Genomic DNA, 19,281 nt, shown 5'->3' on the forward strand with positions numbered 1-19,281 from the left:
GATTGTTGTGTTGATCCAATGTTAAGGATCACTCCTGTGCTTTATTATTATCTTCCAATTACCATGGTTATTATTAACTTCTGTGACTGATCTAGATATTCCTATATTTCTTATGTTATTTTATACTTTGTAATATGATTATTACAGGACCTTCTGTCACAAAGAAGTGAATGTTTCATGTATATTTCATGTTTTTATTGAAATAATAAGTTCAATTTCAGCCACAATCCCCCTAAATCAAAATACATTGTAATAAAATAATATTTAATTTTTCTATTTAATTTTTTTGCCTGATTTTGAATGTATTTTTTTTGAAGCAGAAGAAATAGTGAAACCAAAATGTGTTTATTAAGATTTTATCAAAAGCACCATTTTTGCGGAGGAATAACAAGAAAAGAAATACTGAGTGAGGAAAAAAAAGACAATCTTTCTGTATTTTGCAGCATTTGATAAGAGTTTATGTAGTCTCAATTAGAAAACGAGCAGTAACGTAATGGTATCGTCGAAACTTTGTTATGAGCAAAAAGGCAAACAGACCTGACACAGAAAGCCACCAATTCACAGTTAGTTGTATTAAAATCATATTTTACTTATTTTATTTAGACTGCTAATGCGGTTAGTTCAGTTACAATGATATTACCACTCACACTCCAAAATACCGAATTAATACACAGCAAGTCTCAGTAAAAGTATAATGTAAAAATGTCACACAAACACTTTCAGATGCCTACCCTTTTCTCAGGGTTTATGCTGCCCTTTTGGGTCCTAAGGTTGGCAGCAGCCGTCCTCCGCAAAAAGAAGGGAAAAGGGTGGTTTAGTGAGTTGTTGGCATCCTGAAGTCTTCACTAGGAGGGCTGTGATATTGATGTTTTCTTCCTCCTCACTCTCAGTTCCACTTGGGTCTAATTTTGTACACCTTCTAACATGGGGGTTTTTTTGTTTGTTTTTTTTTTTTTTTTTCTTGTTCTTTCTTCATTCATTGGCAACATCACTTTTTATCTGTATTTATTATATATTGTGTTTTACTCATGTTAGTACATTCTTTATTCTTCTGAACACTTTTTTCTCTTTGTTAGCCTTAAAATCTTTTTGTCCAACTCACCAGCCAGTTTGGGTTTTTTATTATTTTTTTTTTAAATAACCTTTGCTAAATTGCTTATAGGCTTGCAGTTTTTATTATCCCATTTCTATAGTCTTGTAAACCACATTATTATGTTAAAGTTATAAATATTTCATTCTACAGCTTGTTACTAGCAATGGCAATACTGGCTTACAGGGCTACAATAACAACTGAACAAACATTCTTGCATTGCTTTTTGTCTCTTTGTCTTATTATCACTGTTAATTAGCACATTGACTAGTTAGGAAGTCTAGCTTTAGAAAAGGTTGTAAAAGCCTGGGTTTTTTGGTTCTACATTGCTGTATTTCAGGTTATATTCAGTGGTGCTGTACTTTCTTGTTTTAATGTCATTACGCAGTTTGAAATTGTGGCTGTTTAAGCTACAGCAAAATCGCCAAAGGTTTGAGGAAAAAAAGAAGCAAAGAGAAATTTGTGGGGAATGCACTTAAGGTAAAGTGAACTCACGACTAGGAGCAGTGGTACCTGAATTTAGAAGGTTGGGTAGACTTTACGTATCCTGAGAAAGTCGAGAATAGCCTCGTTAGGGTCGCATCCTTATCTGGACTTTTCCTTTTCTTGAAATCCAAACTGAAGACCTGGATTTCCATAGACATTTCGGTGTGCGCCACGGCACGCTCCATCTATGCAGGATTCTTGCGCAGCCTGAGTGCTGCTTTTGCCACTGTGATTTGGCATCGGAAGAGGCATCATGGTAAGAGACAGTGAAGGTGTCAAATGGCAAACAGACAAGAAGAGGTGGAGAGTACAATCCGTAAATCAATGAGTATTTTAAAATGACGTATTTTGGAACCGGGAGAAATGATAGTAATATAAGGCTTTATACTAGTAAAGGTGCATTTATCCCAACCTGTTAGGACAGAATAAGCAAGATAGTTGTAAATACCACTGCAGATAGCACTGTCAAGCTTAGGCTTATCTTTCCCTCATGCAGTGCCAACACTAATCAGTCTCCGTACAACTAACATACTAACAACGAGCAGACTTTGAGGAAATATGCTTTTATCACAGTCACAGTGTCAAAACAGTATTATTCATTCAAAACTTATTTTGCAGATAAAAATGCTATGTTAACAGAATGACTTCTCAGTTGTTCAATTAAACATTCAAAGATTAAAAAACCAAAATAAAATAGGATTAATGCCTAAACAGCACAGGTTAGGGAGAATAATATGGATTCAATTCAACATAGTGTCTGCTGTTGCTACAGCAAGAATAATAAATAGATCATAATGTAGAAATAAAAATCAACTATTTAGATTGCTGGCATGTCTTTCTCATGTCTGTAAATGAAATACGTTCCTTGAAGAATTTGTGCCTGTAAAGTACTGATTTTTCTTACAGTTGAGATAGCGTCTCAAGAGACTAAACTTATTTTCTTAAGTAAAGAGAGTAAATGACATCTGTAAGGGAATGAGTAGTCTCTTTTTTAATAGATTATTTCAGCATTTTGCTGTTGCAACAGAAAGTATACCCTCTCAGTTCACCCTTTGTCCATATCTAACCTTGATGAGGGTAAACCTGTTAATAAGGGCAGGTTATTCTCTGTGAACAATTCTGTTCTTCCTCAGTGAAATTCATAGCTGTCGTGGTAACTACAGAATAATAATAAGCAATGAATAGAAGTTATTAAGGTTGTTTGCAGAAGTCAAACATCAAGGTGCTTTTAAAGTGAGCCTTTAAGTTTTTTTTATAAAAAAAGCCCTATAGCATCAGTGCCATTTGAAATTTAGTAAAGACTTCCATCACCCAACAATACCCATTTTTCCTTTTTAACACTAGTCATGTTGTCCTGTAAATCAGGTTTATAGGAAGGATATTTCTTTATTAGTTTCAAGTCAGATGATGGCCAGTAGAAGTAATCCTCTGGGCAAAATTATTCCCAGCCTTAGCTTCAAACAAGTTTTGATTCATTTATTATATTCTCAGTCTGCGTGCAGACCTCCTACTGACATCAGTAACAAGCAATACACTGAGAAAAACACAGAGCTTTGAAAATGGGATGTTATTTGTGTTCGAGAAGAGTATTTTAACATTTTTCTCTGTACTAATGCTGTCACATTTTATATGCAGTGGTGGGGTTTGCTGTGGCTTTATGTTTTGGCACCAGCCTATAAAGTGTGTGCCATCATGCTGTATACTCAGTGAACAAATCCCCGTGGCAATATTACATTTGCAGACCACTTTATAGGATAATTAAGATAAAAGATATTGTGAATTCCATACATATCCAGCAAACTACACAGAAGTATGTCAAGACTTGTAGCTGTGTCAATGTAGCTAAACCCTATCAAAACAGAGCTGTCACTTAGCAGTCTGTCCTTTGCTTAAATGTAGGAAAAAAGCTGCAATGGATCAGGGAAACGAGTGATCCCTGCAAGGGATCAAGCAAGTGAAACATGATGCTAGACTGCAATGTCAGTGATCTACTTCAGGTTCTTTTAGATATTGTGGGTTATTAAGTAACCAAATTATATTCACGTAATTCAGCACCTGCTTCATCAAGCTACAGAATATGGAATTAGATATAGACCACTTCAGCTTCACTGATTTGATTATGTAGTAGAGAGAGACTGGTGAATATACATTAATCCTATGAAATTAGATCAAGAAAATTAGCTGAAGATATTCCTAGGGGCCTATTTGGTGTCTATTTGCATAAAATGCTGAATTACCTGCTTACTAAAATCACTTTTTTTTGTGATGAGTAATGGAATGGAACTGAAGAACTGGGTTTACATAAAAATTTAAGCAGGAATGTTCACGTTCAAACCAGAAATCCATTTAACTCCTGACTCTGACAACAGCCAATACCAGTTCATTAGAGCATAAGAGCAAAACAAGTATATAATTTTTCCCTCAGTGTTTCCTAATGTGGAGTAGAGAGACTAGACTGTTACTTTTATTTATGTTTGATTATGTGTGACAGACTTTGCTTCTATTAGTATTTTCTGAACCAGTTTGTAATTCTTTTCTGGCGTCTTCAGTATCCTGTATAATGTATGCGAGTATGATGTAATCATGCATCCTCTGAAGAAGCATTTCCTTTCTGTTGGCTTTAAAAATTCTTTAAGATAACGTCATCTGATGTTTCCTCATTCTTATGAGAAATGATGACATAACAGACAAATAATCCATGCCATTCATAATTTTATAGACTTCTGACCCTGTTGTTTCTTTAGGAGTCTGAATTATTTCATCTTTTTACCTATAGAGACACTCCAATATTTCTAACCATGTTACTGTCCTGTTTGTAACTTTTCTATTGGCAATGGATACTTTATTTATAGTTGATGGGAAGCTTATTACTTGCTACTGTCTACAGAAAAAGTCTAAACAGATAATTTAAGATGCAGAAGTCTACCCTGCAGGCTTTTCAAATTAAGTGAGATTAACCGCATGCCAAATTACTTAATTTCAGTGTTAAGTATGGACATTGAAGGCCTGTCTTCTTATCTCAATCTGAAAATGTGACTGTTCTATCCTCAGTTATTCTTAGTCTAGCCATTTCATACCATATTTGAAAATAGGCTTATTTGTAATTTTTTAAAGTTTTTCTAAGCAATTCATTTTTCTAAACTATGACACCTATAAGTGATAAGCAATATCATTTTTTACTTTTGATTTATTGAATTAAAACATTAGTGAAATAAAATTATTGAAGTAAAACAATAATAAATAAGATGGTCAAACATGGTTACAAAACATATGAATGAAGTGTAAGTGGTCCTAGAACTTCAGAAATATTTGATCTGTGGATGTGTTTCAAATAATTCTATCAGAAATACGTTTTCATCCTCAGGGAAATATTTACGACTCATGGTAATTTCCATTTTTGGTTGGAGACAAAATAGAATTTTGAAGGACAGTGACAAATAGAAAGCAGAGCATGTTTAGAAAAGTCGCTGTCCTGGTGTGCCTAGAATAGATAGCTCAAATCCGAGACACAGGTTCTGTTTAACGTATTCAGAATAGATACTTGAACCTTGTTCTGCCATACCCAGAATAACTAATAACCAAAAGCTTTTGGTGGATTATAGAATGCCTCACCTGTTTTGACCAGCTGTTTTTCTTCAACCTGAAAAAATATTTCTAGTTCATGTGTGTTACAGCCAGTGCATTTCAACAGGCTGTTTTGAGTTCCATGAAATGTTTTATCAAAAAAAAAAAAAAAAAAAAGAAATTGTCACTGAAGCACTTTTTCTTTTCCTCTCATTACACGCATGAGACACTCCTCATGCATGCAAAGTTCTCTGCTTTGTATTCTCCCACCGCTCTAACAAATCATCATGTGCTTTGTATTTCCTACATTTTATTTTATCTGCAGTATATAATAATCTCTCTGGTTTATATTTTGGTTATAGGTTTCTCTTGGACTTCTACATGCTCGAGCTACTCATATCCTCTGGCCTCCACAACGCTGGCAGAAGTTACAGCCAATGCTACCTCCAGAGCGCAAACCGCTCCAGAGGGAGCAAGAGTGACCGAAATGTTCAGACGGAAAAACACTGAAATGGAGTTTAACCAGGAACAGTTGCAGTGGTTATACTACCACCCGTAAGAGCTTTGCCAAGTGTGCTTTAACATCAGGTTACATACGTGTGACATCTTCATGTTAAAATGCCACCTTAGGTGTAAAGGAGGTTTTGGTTTTGTTGTTTGGTGGTTTTTTAAAATCTCAGAGAGTATGCATTGTGTGTTATTTTGGTTTGAAATAAATGGTTACAGAACATTTGAATGTTCAGTTTTTCTGGGAGCAGTAAAATACTTGACTTGTTATGTCTGTACCTGTGCTTCCCTGGATAAAAAGTTATTAAAACTTTCAATAAAATATTTTAATCTTTTACATTCAGCTTGTTGCTTTAGTAACTGAACAGAACCTTTATTATTATCATTGATTGCATATGAAAAAAACCCCACCCAAAACCCCAAACACGTAATATGCTTTGGATTCTCCTATAATTTCTAATACTGAAGAATCTGTGCTTCTGTAGCTGAAAAGTTAATCATATATGTCATTTTTTTTTTCAAACAGCTAATGAGATTTTTTTTCTTTTAATGCAGCTTGTGTTTATTATTAAACTGAGTACATGCTACTTATTTTAATTTCTCTTTCAGGAGTGTTTTATATAAACATTCCTTGTATATCTTGCTGAAGTAGCTATTCAGTCAAAATATACAAATTATATTGCAGTATCTGAAGGCAATGTTTCATTCATTTCTCAAGTATAGTAAATCATTGTTTGTATTGATTGCCACATATCTTTGAAACTGTGTAGTTAGATTATAAATGCTATACAATTAATACCATAAATATATAATTAATATTATAAATACACTCTGTGAATATGTAGTAAAGCTTCTGCACATATTATAAGTGAAAAGAACTTGAAAAATGACACATTTTCAGCTGCAGATTTGTATCAGCCAGCTTATTTTCATATTTATTGAATTTTACTTTAGATAGGATAGTACTTTAAAAATTTAACAAATCACACAAAAGATCTTTAAACATTTCAACTGAAATAATGCAATTATCAGAATTTCAGACAAGATGAAAATAAATCTATAGCTCTCTGAAGACATACATCTGTGTATTGGTTAGCTAATAAGTTCAATCACTATGAAAGCTCTCTATTACTGTCTAACCTTCTTCTTAAATGCTTCAGCTCTCTACTCTCTGAGCACTTTACTGTCTACGTGTGCCATGATCTTTCTTTGTTCCAAAAAGTTGTTCCATAGGTCGTTGAACTCATCTTAGTTAAAACTAATGCAGTTTGTTTAGGTGTTAATTGCAGTAAATTCACAATTATTTTGATTGGCATAGGGTGACTGAAAATAGTAGTTTGCAATCTTTGTTTTTTTGAATTAATTAAGAAAACTGAAATGAGTTCAATAAATTTACTGCAGTCATAATTAATTTTGGTGACAAAGATACAAACACACATCCATGAAAGGAGAAAGAAAGAGACAAAGATAAAAAGAAGCAGAACAAAACCAGATTAGATCAGCTTTATTTCTCTCGGTTGTTCAGGTCTTCATTTCCCTTCTTTCCACTAGCTCAGTCCCTCTCTCCTCCTCCTTTTGTGTATCAATTGGGCAGAAGTTCTTACATATATTGACAAGCTGGAAAATTTGGTTAGTTGTTCTGATTCACTGGTACGTATTCTGCAAGACCAGTGCCAGAGAGTTATCGACAAAAACAAAGGCATTTGTTCCTCAGTTATTATCTTAATTATATTTTTCTATTCATGTTGTCTAAAGATACAACCAAATGTGTCTGCATCAGCTACATTTCCAAAAAGATTCTTTGAAGTTCCTTAGGACTGCAGACTTTATTTTCCAATGGAGAATACGTATCCATAGATATGTGAGAATAAAATTATAGATGAGGTAGAACAAAGGGCTACATGCAAGCTCTTAGGAGCTGACAGATCTTGAAGCCCATTAGAGGCAAGACTGCTGCAGGTCCATGTCCCCAGGTCCATCCAGCAGCAAGGCCAAGCATGTATTTTCCCTGGGCACACACGCACACACAGTATGTTACATCCATATGCTGTGACTGGCCACACACATCAATGTAGACAAACCCACTCAGTACTCACATGAACACTAATGGCACCAGTGACCTCATCCTGTTCCTCTCGCTGGCTCATCAGGATGAAAATACATAAGTGGGAAATATATACAAATATATACAGCGTGGATGCCTCCAACATCAGACACCCATTTTGCCTAGTCTTCCAATTTGCTGGCACCTGGACAAACAAGCCCCTCAGACACCTTCTGGTGGATCCCTCCAATAACTGAGCTTAGACACCCAGCCCACCCAGGTCCATCCAGCAGCTGGACCTGGATCCTCACTCTCTCTGTGCACACATGTACACACATAAATGGGTCTCCAGTTGAACCACAGTCTTGGCACCTGGCTGGGACCCCATGGTGCCTCTGTTAGCCAAAGCCATCTTTGGGGGCAGCCTCACGCCGCCTTCCATGCCATGTGCCTCACTTACCCGCTGGTCCAGCTTGGTGCTTGCCAGCATCATTCACTGACAGCGCACCCTTATTGCACCCCATACTGGCACCACAGGCACGTGGGCCTCTCGCCCCTGGTCCACTCCAACCACTGACACTCAGGCCCTCCCCACACATGCGTACCCAGGAAAATTGCTCCACACTCAGGAAAATCGCTAGAAATGGACTTTAATGGGAAGACAAGACAGACTGCACTGATCAGGCTCAGGTGTCGACAGACCAGCACCTGTTTATGTGCGATAAAGGCTCCTTTCATACCCTTCTCTATTTTTTCCACACTTGATCCTCCCCAAACTATCCTCATTGCCCTGACTTTGGTCTGCTAAACATCCCACAACAAGTCCTGCACAGTACTGCAGTGATCTTCTCTGTACCCCACAGCAAACCTCATACCCCTGAGCAGTGTCATCAGTCTGTGGGGCAACCCAGAGAGCGTTCCAAATAACTCCTGGTCATTGGCTGTCCCCTGGTGGGGCTGGTGCAGGGGCTCATGCTTCTGACTGGGTTATTGAGGTCCCCCACACCATCATGCTTCTGTGCTCCTTCATGGCTGTGAGGATGAGACTTGCACAGTCTGCTGGCTCCTGTAATAGCCCCAGAAAAGCTAAGTCACTGTATTATTTGGCTTCCCCCAGCTACCATTGCTCCTCTGGGCTCCTTTGTGTGAAGACCAGCTCTTTATCACACAACCTTATACAAGCTACGAAAGTTTAAATGTCCCAAGTATTCAACTTTGACATGCCTCAAGGCATATTTATTCATCTATATTTGCATACATACATTTATAAATATTTATGAGTTTATATGGATATATAGGTTATTCATGAAGGAATAGAGAATATGCCTATTAAGTTTGAAGATGTTACAATGGTCGTAAACGCTGCCATCATTCTGGAGAACGGTATTAGACTGCAGTTATATGAATTCAATAATGATGAGCAGAGAATCTGGTGGAATAATTACCCATACACATGCTGGATTAAGTTAAAGGAAAATTTGGAGATTATAGTGGATTGCAGGTGAGCATGAATCAACAATGGGCTGTTGTGAATAAGGAAAATACCACACTTCTTTGTAAACAGCAGTACAGCCTGTAAATGCAGGAAACAATATTTCGGCTTCATTCATCTACAGCATGATTTTAGGCACCAGGTTCAGAAAAACATGAAGGAAAACTGGAGTCTTTAAAGAGAAACAACAAAAATGAAGATAAAGCAGAAAAATATGACCTACTAGAAGTGTTGGAAGAACTTGGGTTTATCATTTAGTCTGGAGAATCTGAGGCATAGTCTTCAAAATCATGAAAGGTTGCTGTGAAGTGGAAGACAATCATTGGTTCTCCAAGTCCATCATGTACAGAAGGAGAACTAACAGACTTACAATGCAACAATAAGACTTTTAGGTTAGACATGGAGAAAGAAACATTTGAATCTCAAAAATAATAAAACATTGGAATAGGTTATTTTTCATGGAAAGGACTGTTTGTACTTTGAGACAGGAGGATGGATTAACTAGATCTTGAGATCCACATCAGCTATTTTATACATTCTCTGATTACGTAATCTGGGATAGGTAAACTTGGTGGTGCTTTTGATACTTGGCATGCAGGCAGTTACATCAATATCTACTTCCTTTAGATTTATAAGATTCATTATATGCAAGCCTAACAGTATTACAGTAGCCTTATGTACCACTTTCTTGTAATAAGTATCTAAAGAACCTGATACCTGTAAAAGAAGCTATTTTGCTACATATTGTCATCAGATTAATATGCATGACATTTTACATCATCACATAGCTTAGTGAATGGAAATAGCTCAATGAAATCATAAGCATTTGAGTAAGGTAATATAACAGATCATTCAGTATCCAGAGCATGAAGAGCAGACCCATATTGTGAAAGCAGAAAGGGCCATAACACACATAGTGGCAATAACACACGACCACATATTTAAAGGTGTTATTATTTTATTGATATAATATTTGATTTTCAACTTTCAGATATGAAACACATAATGAGCAGCCTATTCTGGCAGTAATGAAATCAGTGACAAAATTCTCAAGGACTTAAACCATCACAATTAGCTGTCTAAGCCAGCATCTTCCTCTTCAACCACAGGCCTTCTGGTGTTTTGGTGCTGGCTCACATCTGCAGTGCAATGGGGAATTGGTTTCAAGGGAGTTAAGCAAGAATGAGCACAAGTGAGAAGAAGGATATTAAGAAATGAAAGGATAATGGGATGTTTTAAGACTACCCTTCCTATGGCCCAAGACAAAGAATTGCATCTGCCTCTGGATGCCAGACTGCTCTTGTAGAGCAAGGAGAGACGTTGTAATCTGATCGGGAATTGGTACTCTCAGCAGACATGAGCAACTGCATCTGAGTGACAGAGCAAAGCTGTGTACCTCAGCAATATCTAAGCATCACAGCTTCATAGAACCAAAACACCAATTGAGAAAGTGGAAAGATGGTGCAAGGAATGAATGATCATCTAATGCATGTGAGGTTTCTCAATTAGGTGTTCAGGATTCCCTGTGACAAAGAAACACTCACTGTAGCAGAAGATGGAATAAGTTCCGTTTCTTCCATCTACTCATCCTTTAAGATAACCTATCTAGATAATACAACATGAAGGCTAGCAATCTGTCATGGCATGCACAAAGCACTGGCTGTTCGGGTCTGAAGCCATTACAAAAAGGATAATTTAGTGCAGAACTATCCAAGGAAAAGAAGGCAAAGCCAAGACAATAGATTGTGCTTTAGTAAACAAACAATTTACACTGCCTGGCTCCTCAAGTATTAACACTAATGAAATAACACAGACATCAAAGATTGCATCTAAGACATACAAACTCAATGTAACATAGCAAATTCAAATGATGGCAGATATCAGCTCTTGCTATGCAGAATTTGGGTTTTCACAAATCTTTTTCATCCATTTCAATTTGTTTACCACACCAAAATCAGAGAGAGCTCCGAACCCTTCCAGCATATGACAAATAAAATAGCTGTCAGAGGCATTGTTCCGTAGGTGTATTGCTCAGGAGTCTAGCAGCTGATGAACCTGCGTGCTCTTATGCAACTTTGGTGATCTTTTGGTATTTTGCTATAACATGGAATAATCCTCTCTCTTTGAAATATTTTACTATCATTACTATTATGATCAAGAAAATTATTACTTTCTTCCTCCCCACACCAACATGATCTATTCTTCTTATCATGGTCTATTAAGCATCTCATCCAGGGTCATACAAGATAATCATGATAGGTTTGGAAAAAAACCAGGAATTCTTAGATCACAGTCTTCCTTCTTAGCGAAAAAATTGTCTGTTATTCACTGTCATGCATTGTCTTGCACAATTATTGCACAAATGTACCATTCGTGATAGAAAATATAAATCTGAATGAAAGGAAAAGATCAGTGAAAACCAAAATTCCAAGTAGACAGCTTAACCCTCCACCATAGTATGGTGAGAGGGTAATATGAGTCTTTTTAGAGCTAAGATTTCCTGTGGCAATATAGGCTCATATAAAATGTAATGAGGCAATACTAATGGCAAATACTGTAGAAAATGTCCTTCTTCCGTAAATATCCAATTTCACCCAAAGAGACCAGATTTGTGTAAATAACATGTAGCGGCACTTTCTAACCATCCTATTGAAGCTGTGCTTTTGTGCAGAAATAAAGTTCTTGAAGAAAACTGGAGGACAAAGGCTGCAAGAAAACCACATGGCGGTGGCTGAGAGGACAAACCAGGAACCCCAGAGATTGCACGGCTGAAGTCTTCATCCCTGTATCTGTACTCCTTTTAAGTAATTCCTTTGTGTGAAGTAAATGCACAGATTATTAAATCTGGTGCCACAACTACAAACTTAATTTCATCTAATGTTTTCCAGGGTTTTTTTAAATAATAATAATAAAAAAAATTGTGTAGCCTATCGTGGAAGTTCTAGCATTATCTGTTATGCCACTGAATACTGTGGGTTTATTTGTTTGGTTTTTAATTTGTGAAATAAAAGATAAGCCAGAAGCTGGTTTTTGTAACTGCATCTCAAGAGACTTTTAAGCAGAACATTACACAGAAAATATTGCCAATACTCAAACTATGTCACCATCCAAATATCTTCTTGATTGGAATTTATTAAGGGTGTTATTGGATGAGTGTCTCACCTTTGGATGATTTAGTAACTAAAAACCTGAAGGTGTAGAATATTTCAAAAATGCAGCAACTATATCTGAATAGCAGGTTATCCTGATCACACACTGACAACTTTAATTTAAAAAAATGTTTAATTTATGATAACTTGTTGGAGCTATATTAACCCACCACATCATGTACTATCTTCCCCATCCCACTCACAAATGTCTCAGCATTTTATTTAACATCTAACCTTTTCTCATATCCTTCTATTAAATGTCAAAATTGAATTTTACATCCTTTTGGAGCTAAAATGTACCACCCTCATATTTTTTCTTATACACATTTCAATTAATAAATGAAACACATAACAGCATTTTTTTAACCACTCCCTATAGTTTTATCCATTTGATTAGAAGAGTTAATCACACAAATGGTCCTGAGTTTTCTGTAGAACTGTGATGCCTCAAGATCTAAGATCAGTCTATAGTACTTAACTTTTTAACCTGATTTTGATGAGTCTGTAATTAAAGAAATTATTTTCCTTTATTCTCTTGCATTCTTCCCTCATTATGAATGGATGGTTCTGAATCTGACATGAAATATCTTAAGGGTTCAGATAAGTAGTCCGTTTGTCCAGTAACCTGTTCCTGACAGAGATCAGCAACTTGTACTTCCTAGAATGAAGAGTTTGGAATAACCTTCCATAAAGGAAATTACTTTCCCACCCCAGGCAGTTAGTGTTATGCCCTGAGACATGGAAGTTTAAATTCCTTACTTATCTTACATCCTTTCTAATGTAACTGAATGTTCATAGAATCATAGAATCATTAAAGTTCAAAAAGACCTCTAAGATCATCAAGTCCAACCATCGACCCAACACCACCATGTCTACTAAACCTTGTCCCGAAGTATCATGTCTACACATTTTTTGAACGCCTCCAGGGATGGTGACTCCACCACCTTTCTGGGCAGCCTGTTCCAATGCTTGGCCACTCTTTCAGTGAACAAATTTCTCCTAATATCCAATCTAAACTTCCCCTGACGCAACTTGAGACCATTTCCTCTTGTCCTATCGCTAGTTACTTGGGAGAAGAGACCAACACCCACCTCACTACAACCTCCTTTGAGGTAGTTGTAGAGAGGGATAAGATCTCCCCTCAGCCTCCTGTTCTCCAGACTAAACAATCCCAGTAATCCCAGTAATCCCAATAATGTTCTCACTTTACACTTTATGAGTATCACTATTAAAGAGTACAAAGAATCAGGTGGCAGATTGCTATATGTATGCGAAGTTAGTGACTACAGTCAACATACCTGAAGCCCTAATGTTTTGGATGCTTGGGTCCTGAAATAGACTCTGTCATCTATGCCACCCAGACCCCCTGAAAGGTGCACAAGACGACTCATGCTCTGGAGTGCCAGACTCGAAACAGGGGCAGGCTGAGAAAGGCAATATTTAATCATTGTGCTTGAGCCGATGGAGGCAGAATTGAAACCAGACCTGCAACCTACTGTGGGGCTACAACTGTTCCAGGAAGAGCTGCTTACTGGGATCTATTGCTGGGACCATATCCTGGTCCCAGGGGTGTGTTTCATTTCAAAACATCTCTTGAGAGAAAGGTGCTGAGACTATCTTCTACATGATAGCTGAATGGCTTGTATATTCACCTACAACCTAGCAATGTTCAGGCTCCAGGCTTTCCTCAGCCTGAAGAGCTGACACCAAGTGGATAACCTTCTACAAAGAAATGACTGACTTGGTAGATGAGGAGAGAGCAGTGGATATTGTACATAGAAATAATATTCAGGGAAATACATAAAACTGTGAGGAACAAAGTGCTAGAGCAAAGCTGAAATATCTTTTGCCACAGAACTCTCAACTACAGAATCTTTTAACTTGTGACCAAGATAAGATATAAACCTTTTTAAAGAATATCCACAATGGGAAATAAATTTCTGTAAATGCCTGGCAGAATCTCTAATAGCATTGCCTAATGCCTAGTAGTGGGGTCAGACAATTCTTAAGGCTTTATTTTCAGTGAAAAGAAGGTTGTTAAGTCTCCAAAGGGAAAGAACAATTATGTCTAAAAATAGAAGCAAGGTGAAGCTTGAAATAGAGAAGCTCACAAGTACTGACAAAAATTATGACTAAGATGGAAACCTCCACTTTTAGGCTTTAAACAAAATGCCTTGGACTTTATTTCAGCAATTATCAAGAAGTTTTTTCCTCCTGCCAGAGGTCTAGAGTGGCAGAGGGTAAATAGAAAAGCCACACCATGATGTGTCAAGTACTTCTTCATGAAAAACGTGTATTATCTTTTCACACTGTGATAATAAAAATAAAAATATATCTTCCATGCCTGAAGTTGGGAGAACAGTTGGGATAAAATTAATTTCTCATCTTTTTCTTTTTTTGCTTTTTTTTTTTTAACTACCCATATCAGGTGTTAGCTGACATAAAGTGTTGAGTAAAGAGCAGACTAACACTCTCTGACAGTAAAAGTGTGTGTTTTCTCTCCTGAATGATAACAATAATGGTCCCTTGGAGATGGTCCTGCCCTACAAGCAGAAAAGACCTCAATGCTTACTGTAGGATCCAGAATCTAACAGGAGTCTTTAGATCTATTTCATGAAGAAGGAATACCAAATCCTCCATACAACTTCTAAGCCCAGATTCACTTAACAAATTTCAGCCATTTAACTGAGGCTGTATTCATACTCAGGGTCCTGCTTAGTACATTTTTAAAGACAGGTCCCTTCAGAGCATGCTGCAGGACATGTGGGTTGAGTCACTCTCTAAAGGTGCTAGTCTCTTTTCAGAGACTGAAAGAGCCTTTCGTTGCCTCAGTTAACTTTCATGAATCTAAGCCTTGATTTTTTTTTTATATGATTTAGTACTTTGCACATCAGATTGATATCAAAAAGCTTAGATAAGTCAAAATCAAGGCCAAATTGTCTTCTAGTTCTGCTTGAATTTTATTACACAGATTAATCTTGAACTTCCCTTGGATGCCACAAAATTATGTAGCTGCAGGTTTCCTCAAGTGCTGATTTCTTTCTTGATAGATTGTTCACAGCTGGAGACAATGACTTTAAGATTTAAAAAAATTTCCACCAAATCTAATGTCTATTTTTTCACAGAAATCTTGAAAAAAAGATTTAGACATTTTGCTTTATCTTACATATATCAGCCAGGTTATAGAGAATTCTGCTGCTTACATCACATTTTACACAAGGAAAAAGTCTGAATAACATCACTCTACAGGTGAGCTAAAAAGTTCACAGTCCAGGCAACTTGTGCTTTGTGTTAGCTCTTTTATGGATTATTTTTAGCTTTTCATTAAAAGATCCCATTCAAGTTGCCTACTCTTGAAATTAGTTGGAGTTTTATGTGAGCAAATGGAACAATATGTACTTTTCTCATTTCTTAAATGTTCACAGAAAAGAATTCAAAATTTTTTTTCTACATCTTAGCAACTAAATCCAAAATTATTTATATAAGTGAAATCTTTTTAAATTCATGCTAAACACAGTAGTACCTAGCAAGTTCAATAAAAATAGGAGTTTCAGTTCTCTCTCTACAGTTGGTTAAACTTATTTGGATTGCTTTATGGCACAATTCCAAATCTGACATTGAGTCCTCAGTAACTGGGTACCAAGCATGAAAGGTTCTGTTATTCAGCGGTTGACTTTTTAATGCTTTTTGAAAGTCAGGTCTTTCTCCTTTTAAGGCATCTGAAATGAAATGTTTGACTTGCCGAATCACTAGCCACTACTGAAAATCACTGCAAGGGTGTGATACTAAGTTTGAACATATTTGTTCTTTTACTAACTGGATAAAAAAAAAGAAAATTATTTCCTCTACCTTTTCTCTATTACTAAGCTGTATTTGAAACAGACCCTTCTCAGAGGTAGGCAGATGAAAGTTTTTAAAAAACACTGAAAAATTCTGATGGGATTTTCTAAAAAATATTTAAATACACCAGTAAATGCATTACTTTGACTGAAAGGTAATGGAACTTTTTTCTCCAAATCATTTTGGGATAAATCCAAAGAGCAATTTAGGCATCTAGCGGTCAGAACAAGTTCTTTAGCCTATAATTTAGGTGCAGTGAGTCTGATCTCTGCTGCATATTTGTTTCTCTCTCTCTCGCTCTCTCTCTCTCTTTCTCACATACACACATACACACACAAACACAGATCTTACTTAATCCAGTAGGTATCTAAGGTATGAAAAGCTACATGCACGAAAGGTTTCAGGTGCTACGCTACTTCTTTAGTCAATTAACACCTTCAGTCTGAATACCCAGAGTCCCTATACAAGAAATAAGGGAAGAACAGTTGACTATGAGAGAATGAGATTTCTGAAGTGCACTGAACAAGGAAATGTCTCAATTGTTCCAAAGGCAGGAAAGTTAATCTCTAAGATTTCATCAATCCTAGTAAATTAAAAGTGCCTAGGAAGAATCTCAGGCATAGTTTTGTCTCAGGAAAATTATTACTTATTCAAGCAACACCCAGAGTTCAGGAGTTTACACGAGCCTGTGACCATTCTTCTAGATGGTTTGAATGCAGTGATCGTACTTTGGAGAATAATAACTTATTTAATAGTGTGAATGTAGGCCATTGATATCAGTGCTAGAGAATGAAAGGTCCTGAACACACTTCGTTTACCTATATGGGTACAACATAAGGCAGTTGGTAGCCATTGCTCTTCTGAGATGTAGACACCTCTCTGTTCTTTGCACCAACTGCTGTAATTAGTTACTAAGCACAGCTATTTTCCATGCTTCTTACTCATACTCCAATTTTCCTTTGTAGACTCTTTGTCTAGTTTTCTTAATGTCTGCACTTTTACAAATCAATATAGAATATTTTCCCATGAGTATTTCCTCAGGGATTCAGTGACATTGTCCTTACTTTTCCTTCACAACTTCCTTTCAAAAAGTCTTTCCTCATGTTTACAAAGGCAAAGTTCTTTCTACTCTTTGATCTATGTGTTTGCAGGTTTTGCTGACGTGCTTTGAGAATCTTACCCTCCCTCCTTTAGGGTTATTTTTCTCTTTTCTCTTCCTTGGGAAAAAGACCCCACAAACAAAACCAAAAAAAAAACCCAAACCAACCAACCAACACTTCTATCTCCCTAGTAAAAAGCCCCAACCAAACCACAGTTGTAGCCTGGATGTATCTGCAGAGAGGATAAATGCAAGTGTTTTTGATAAAAAGTAGCCTCTGCCCGCTGCTACCCCAGGTCCTCTGACCTCCACTGTTCATTCCCATGAACCATGAGTGTGTCTGCGGTTTGCCGTATCGGCAGTGCCAGCAACAGCCTTGAAGTAAAAGCTTGGAAGCCTTTGCAATATTGCTTTAAAAAATCAGTAGATATATTGGAGAAAGATATACTATCACATCATGCACTTATACAAGGTAGAGATGGAAAAGAGCCTTCGCCAAAGGAGCAATTTTGCATTTTTCTAGCAGATGCTGGTGAAACACAATGTCTGTCACACAGATTGGTGAATTGCTTGTACCTGAGCAGCAGATCAGGGTCCTTCTTTCCCACTCAGTGCTATGTGGTGGAGGGCTTGCCATGGTTGTTGGGGGCATCTCCCTGAAGTAAATGCAATATGGAACATGTCAGTGTCTTGGAAGTTCTAGTTTTCTATATGTTTTTTAAATCTTATCATGTGCTGCCTAGTTGATGTCTGAAACATAAACACATCCTTTCAGAATGGAAATATAAAAATACATGTAATTTAAATTACCATATAGATTCAAATTCTTTAATTATAGACTGCAAAGTTTAAAATTATAGATAATTAATTAAGAAAGCACACGTTCAGCACTGATGCTGCTCGAGCTCTTTACACATCAGCCAATTAAGGAAATCGAAGAAACTGAACTGATGAAGAGTGTTTATTTACAATAATCTGCCCTTAAGCCTACAAATGGGTTCAAGTACACATTTTACTCATTTCTATCTGCATGGATGAAAGGTGTCTATATGAATAAAGCTAATGAGTTACCAAGGGAAAATCTACACTGCTACGTTGCAATCAAAATTGATGGGCCTCATCAAAGGTTTAGCATGTACAAGAGCTGTCAATGCTTGAACAGGAACAGGATAATTCCCTTAATGTGGATAGTTAGTATTCTATTTAGAGAGAAAAAGCTGCAATGATAGAAAAGAGAAGCTTGCTTTATCTGATGTAAGGAAAATATATTTATGACAAGTCACAGACATTGTTTTTGACCTACTTTCAGTATTAATTTTTAGAAGATTCCAGTGTTACAGAGTTGTTAGTAATTCTGTTATACATATTCAAGAAATCATTATTTCATAGCCACAAAATATAAAACAGGTAAGAATTCATGCTTCTATGTCTATGTCCCCCAGGGAGATAAACAATAGAAATTTCATATATTTACCTCATGTTTAACATTATCAGAAAGTAATGGTACTATACATGCAGTAATATTTAGGTAAATCACCTAAATACTTGCTACTTATTTACTGAACATGATGACTGCCTTTTATCCAGTTATGTTGAAATGTTTAGGGGCAGGATAAGTGCAGTATTGGAAGCATAAGCTGGTGAATAGTGCACCTTGTCCGATAGAACTATCTCAAAAATGTAAAAACCTTTTAAACTTCCAGGAATCATAAGTGGAGCTATGGCTCCTTGCAAAAAAACTCCATAAATAAATAAAAATTGTCACTGCTTCTGCTTGAGGCATGTTCATTGCCCACAGAAGGTGAATGACTGCCCGGCTGCTGCAGCCCCCGAGGCCCCGTGCCCCTGTTCTCACCCAGCAGCACCCCCTTGCCCAGCCCTGGCAATGTAAGGGCAACATATGACGCAGAGTTGATAGACATGGAAAATTTATTTTACTTGTTGGCAAAAATAATATGTCAGAAGAATGGCTTACCGCCCAGAGTAGTTGAAGGCCATGCGTAGGAGGGG

At 36.8% G+C, this 19,281-nt stretch overlaps 1 protein-coding gene across 2 annotated transcripts in view; it reads left to right on the top strand.

Moving 5' to 3' along the window:
• IMMP2L (inner mitochondrial membrane peptidase subunit 2) overlaps positions 1 to 5,984 on the top strand; it is a 481,785-nt gene extending 475,801 nt beyond the window's left edge. For both annotated transcript variants that reach the window (XM_054812776.1, XM_054812772.1), the window contains exon 6: positions 5,503 to 5,984. In XM_054812776.1, coding sequence (XP_054668751.1) covers positions 5,503 to 5,622 — 120 coding nt within the window. In that variant the 3' untranslated portion in view covers positions 5,623 to 5,984. The remainder of the gene's footprint in view (positions 1 to 5,502) is intronic.
• The last annotated feature ends 13,297 nt before the right edge of the window (positions 5,985 to 19,281 follow it).

This window comes from Grus americana, chromosome 1 (assembly GCF_028858705.1).
Source record: "Grus americana isolate bGruAme1 chromosome 1, bGruAme1.mat, whole genome shotgun sequence".
Classification (NCBI taxonomy): Eukaryota; Metazoa; Chordata; class Aves; order Gruiformes; family Gruidae; genus Grus; species Grus americana.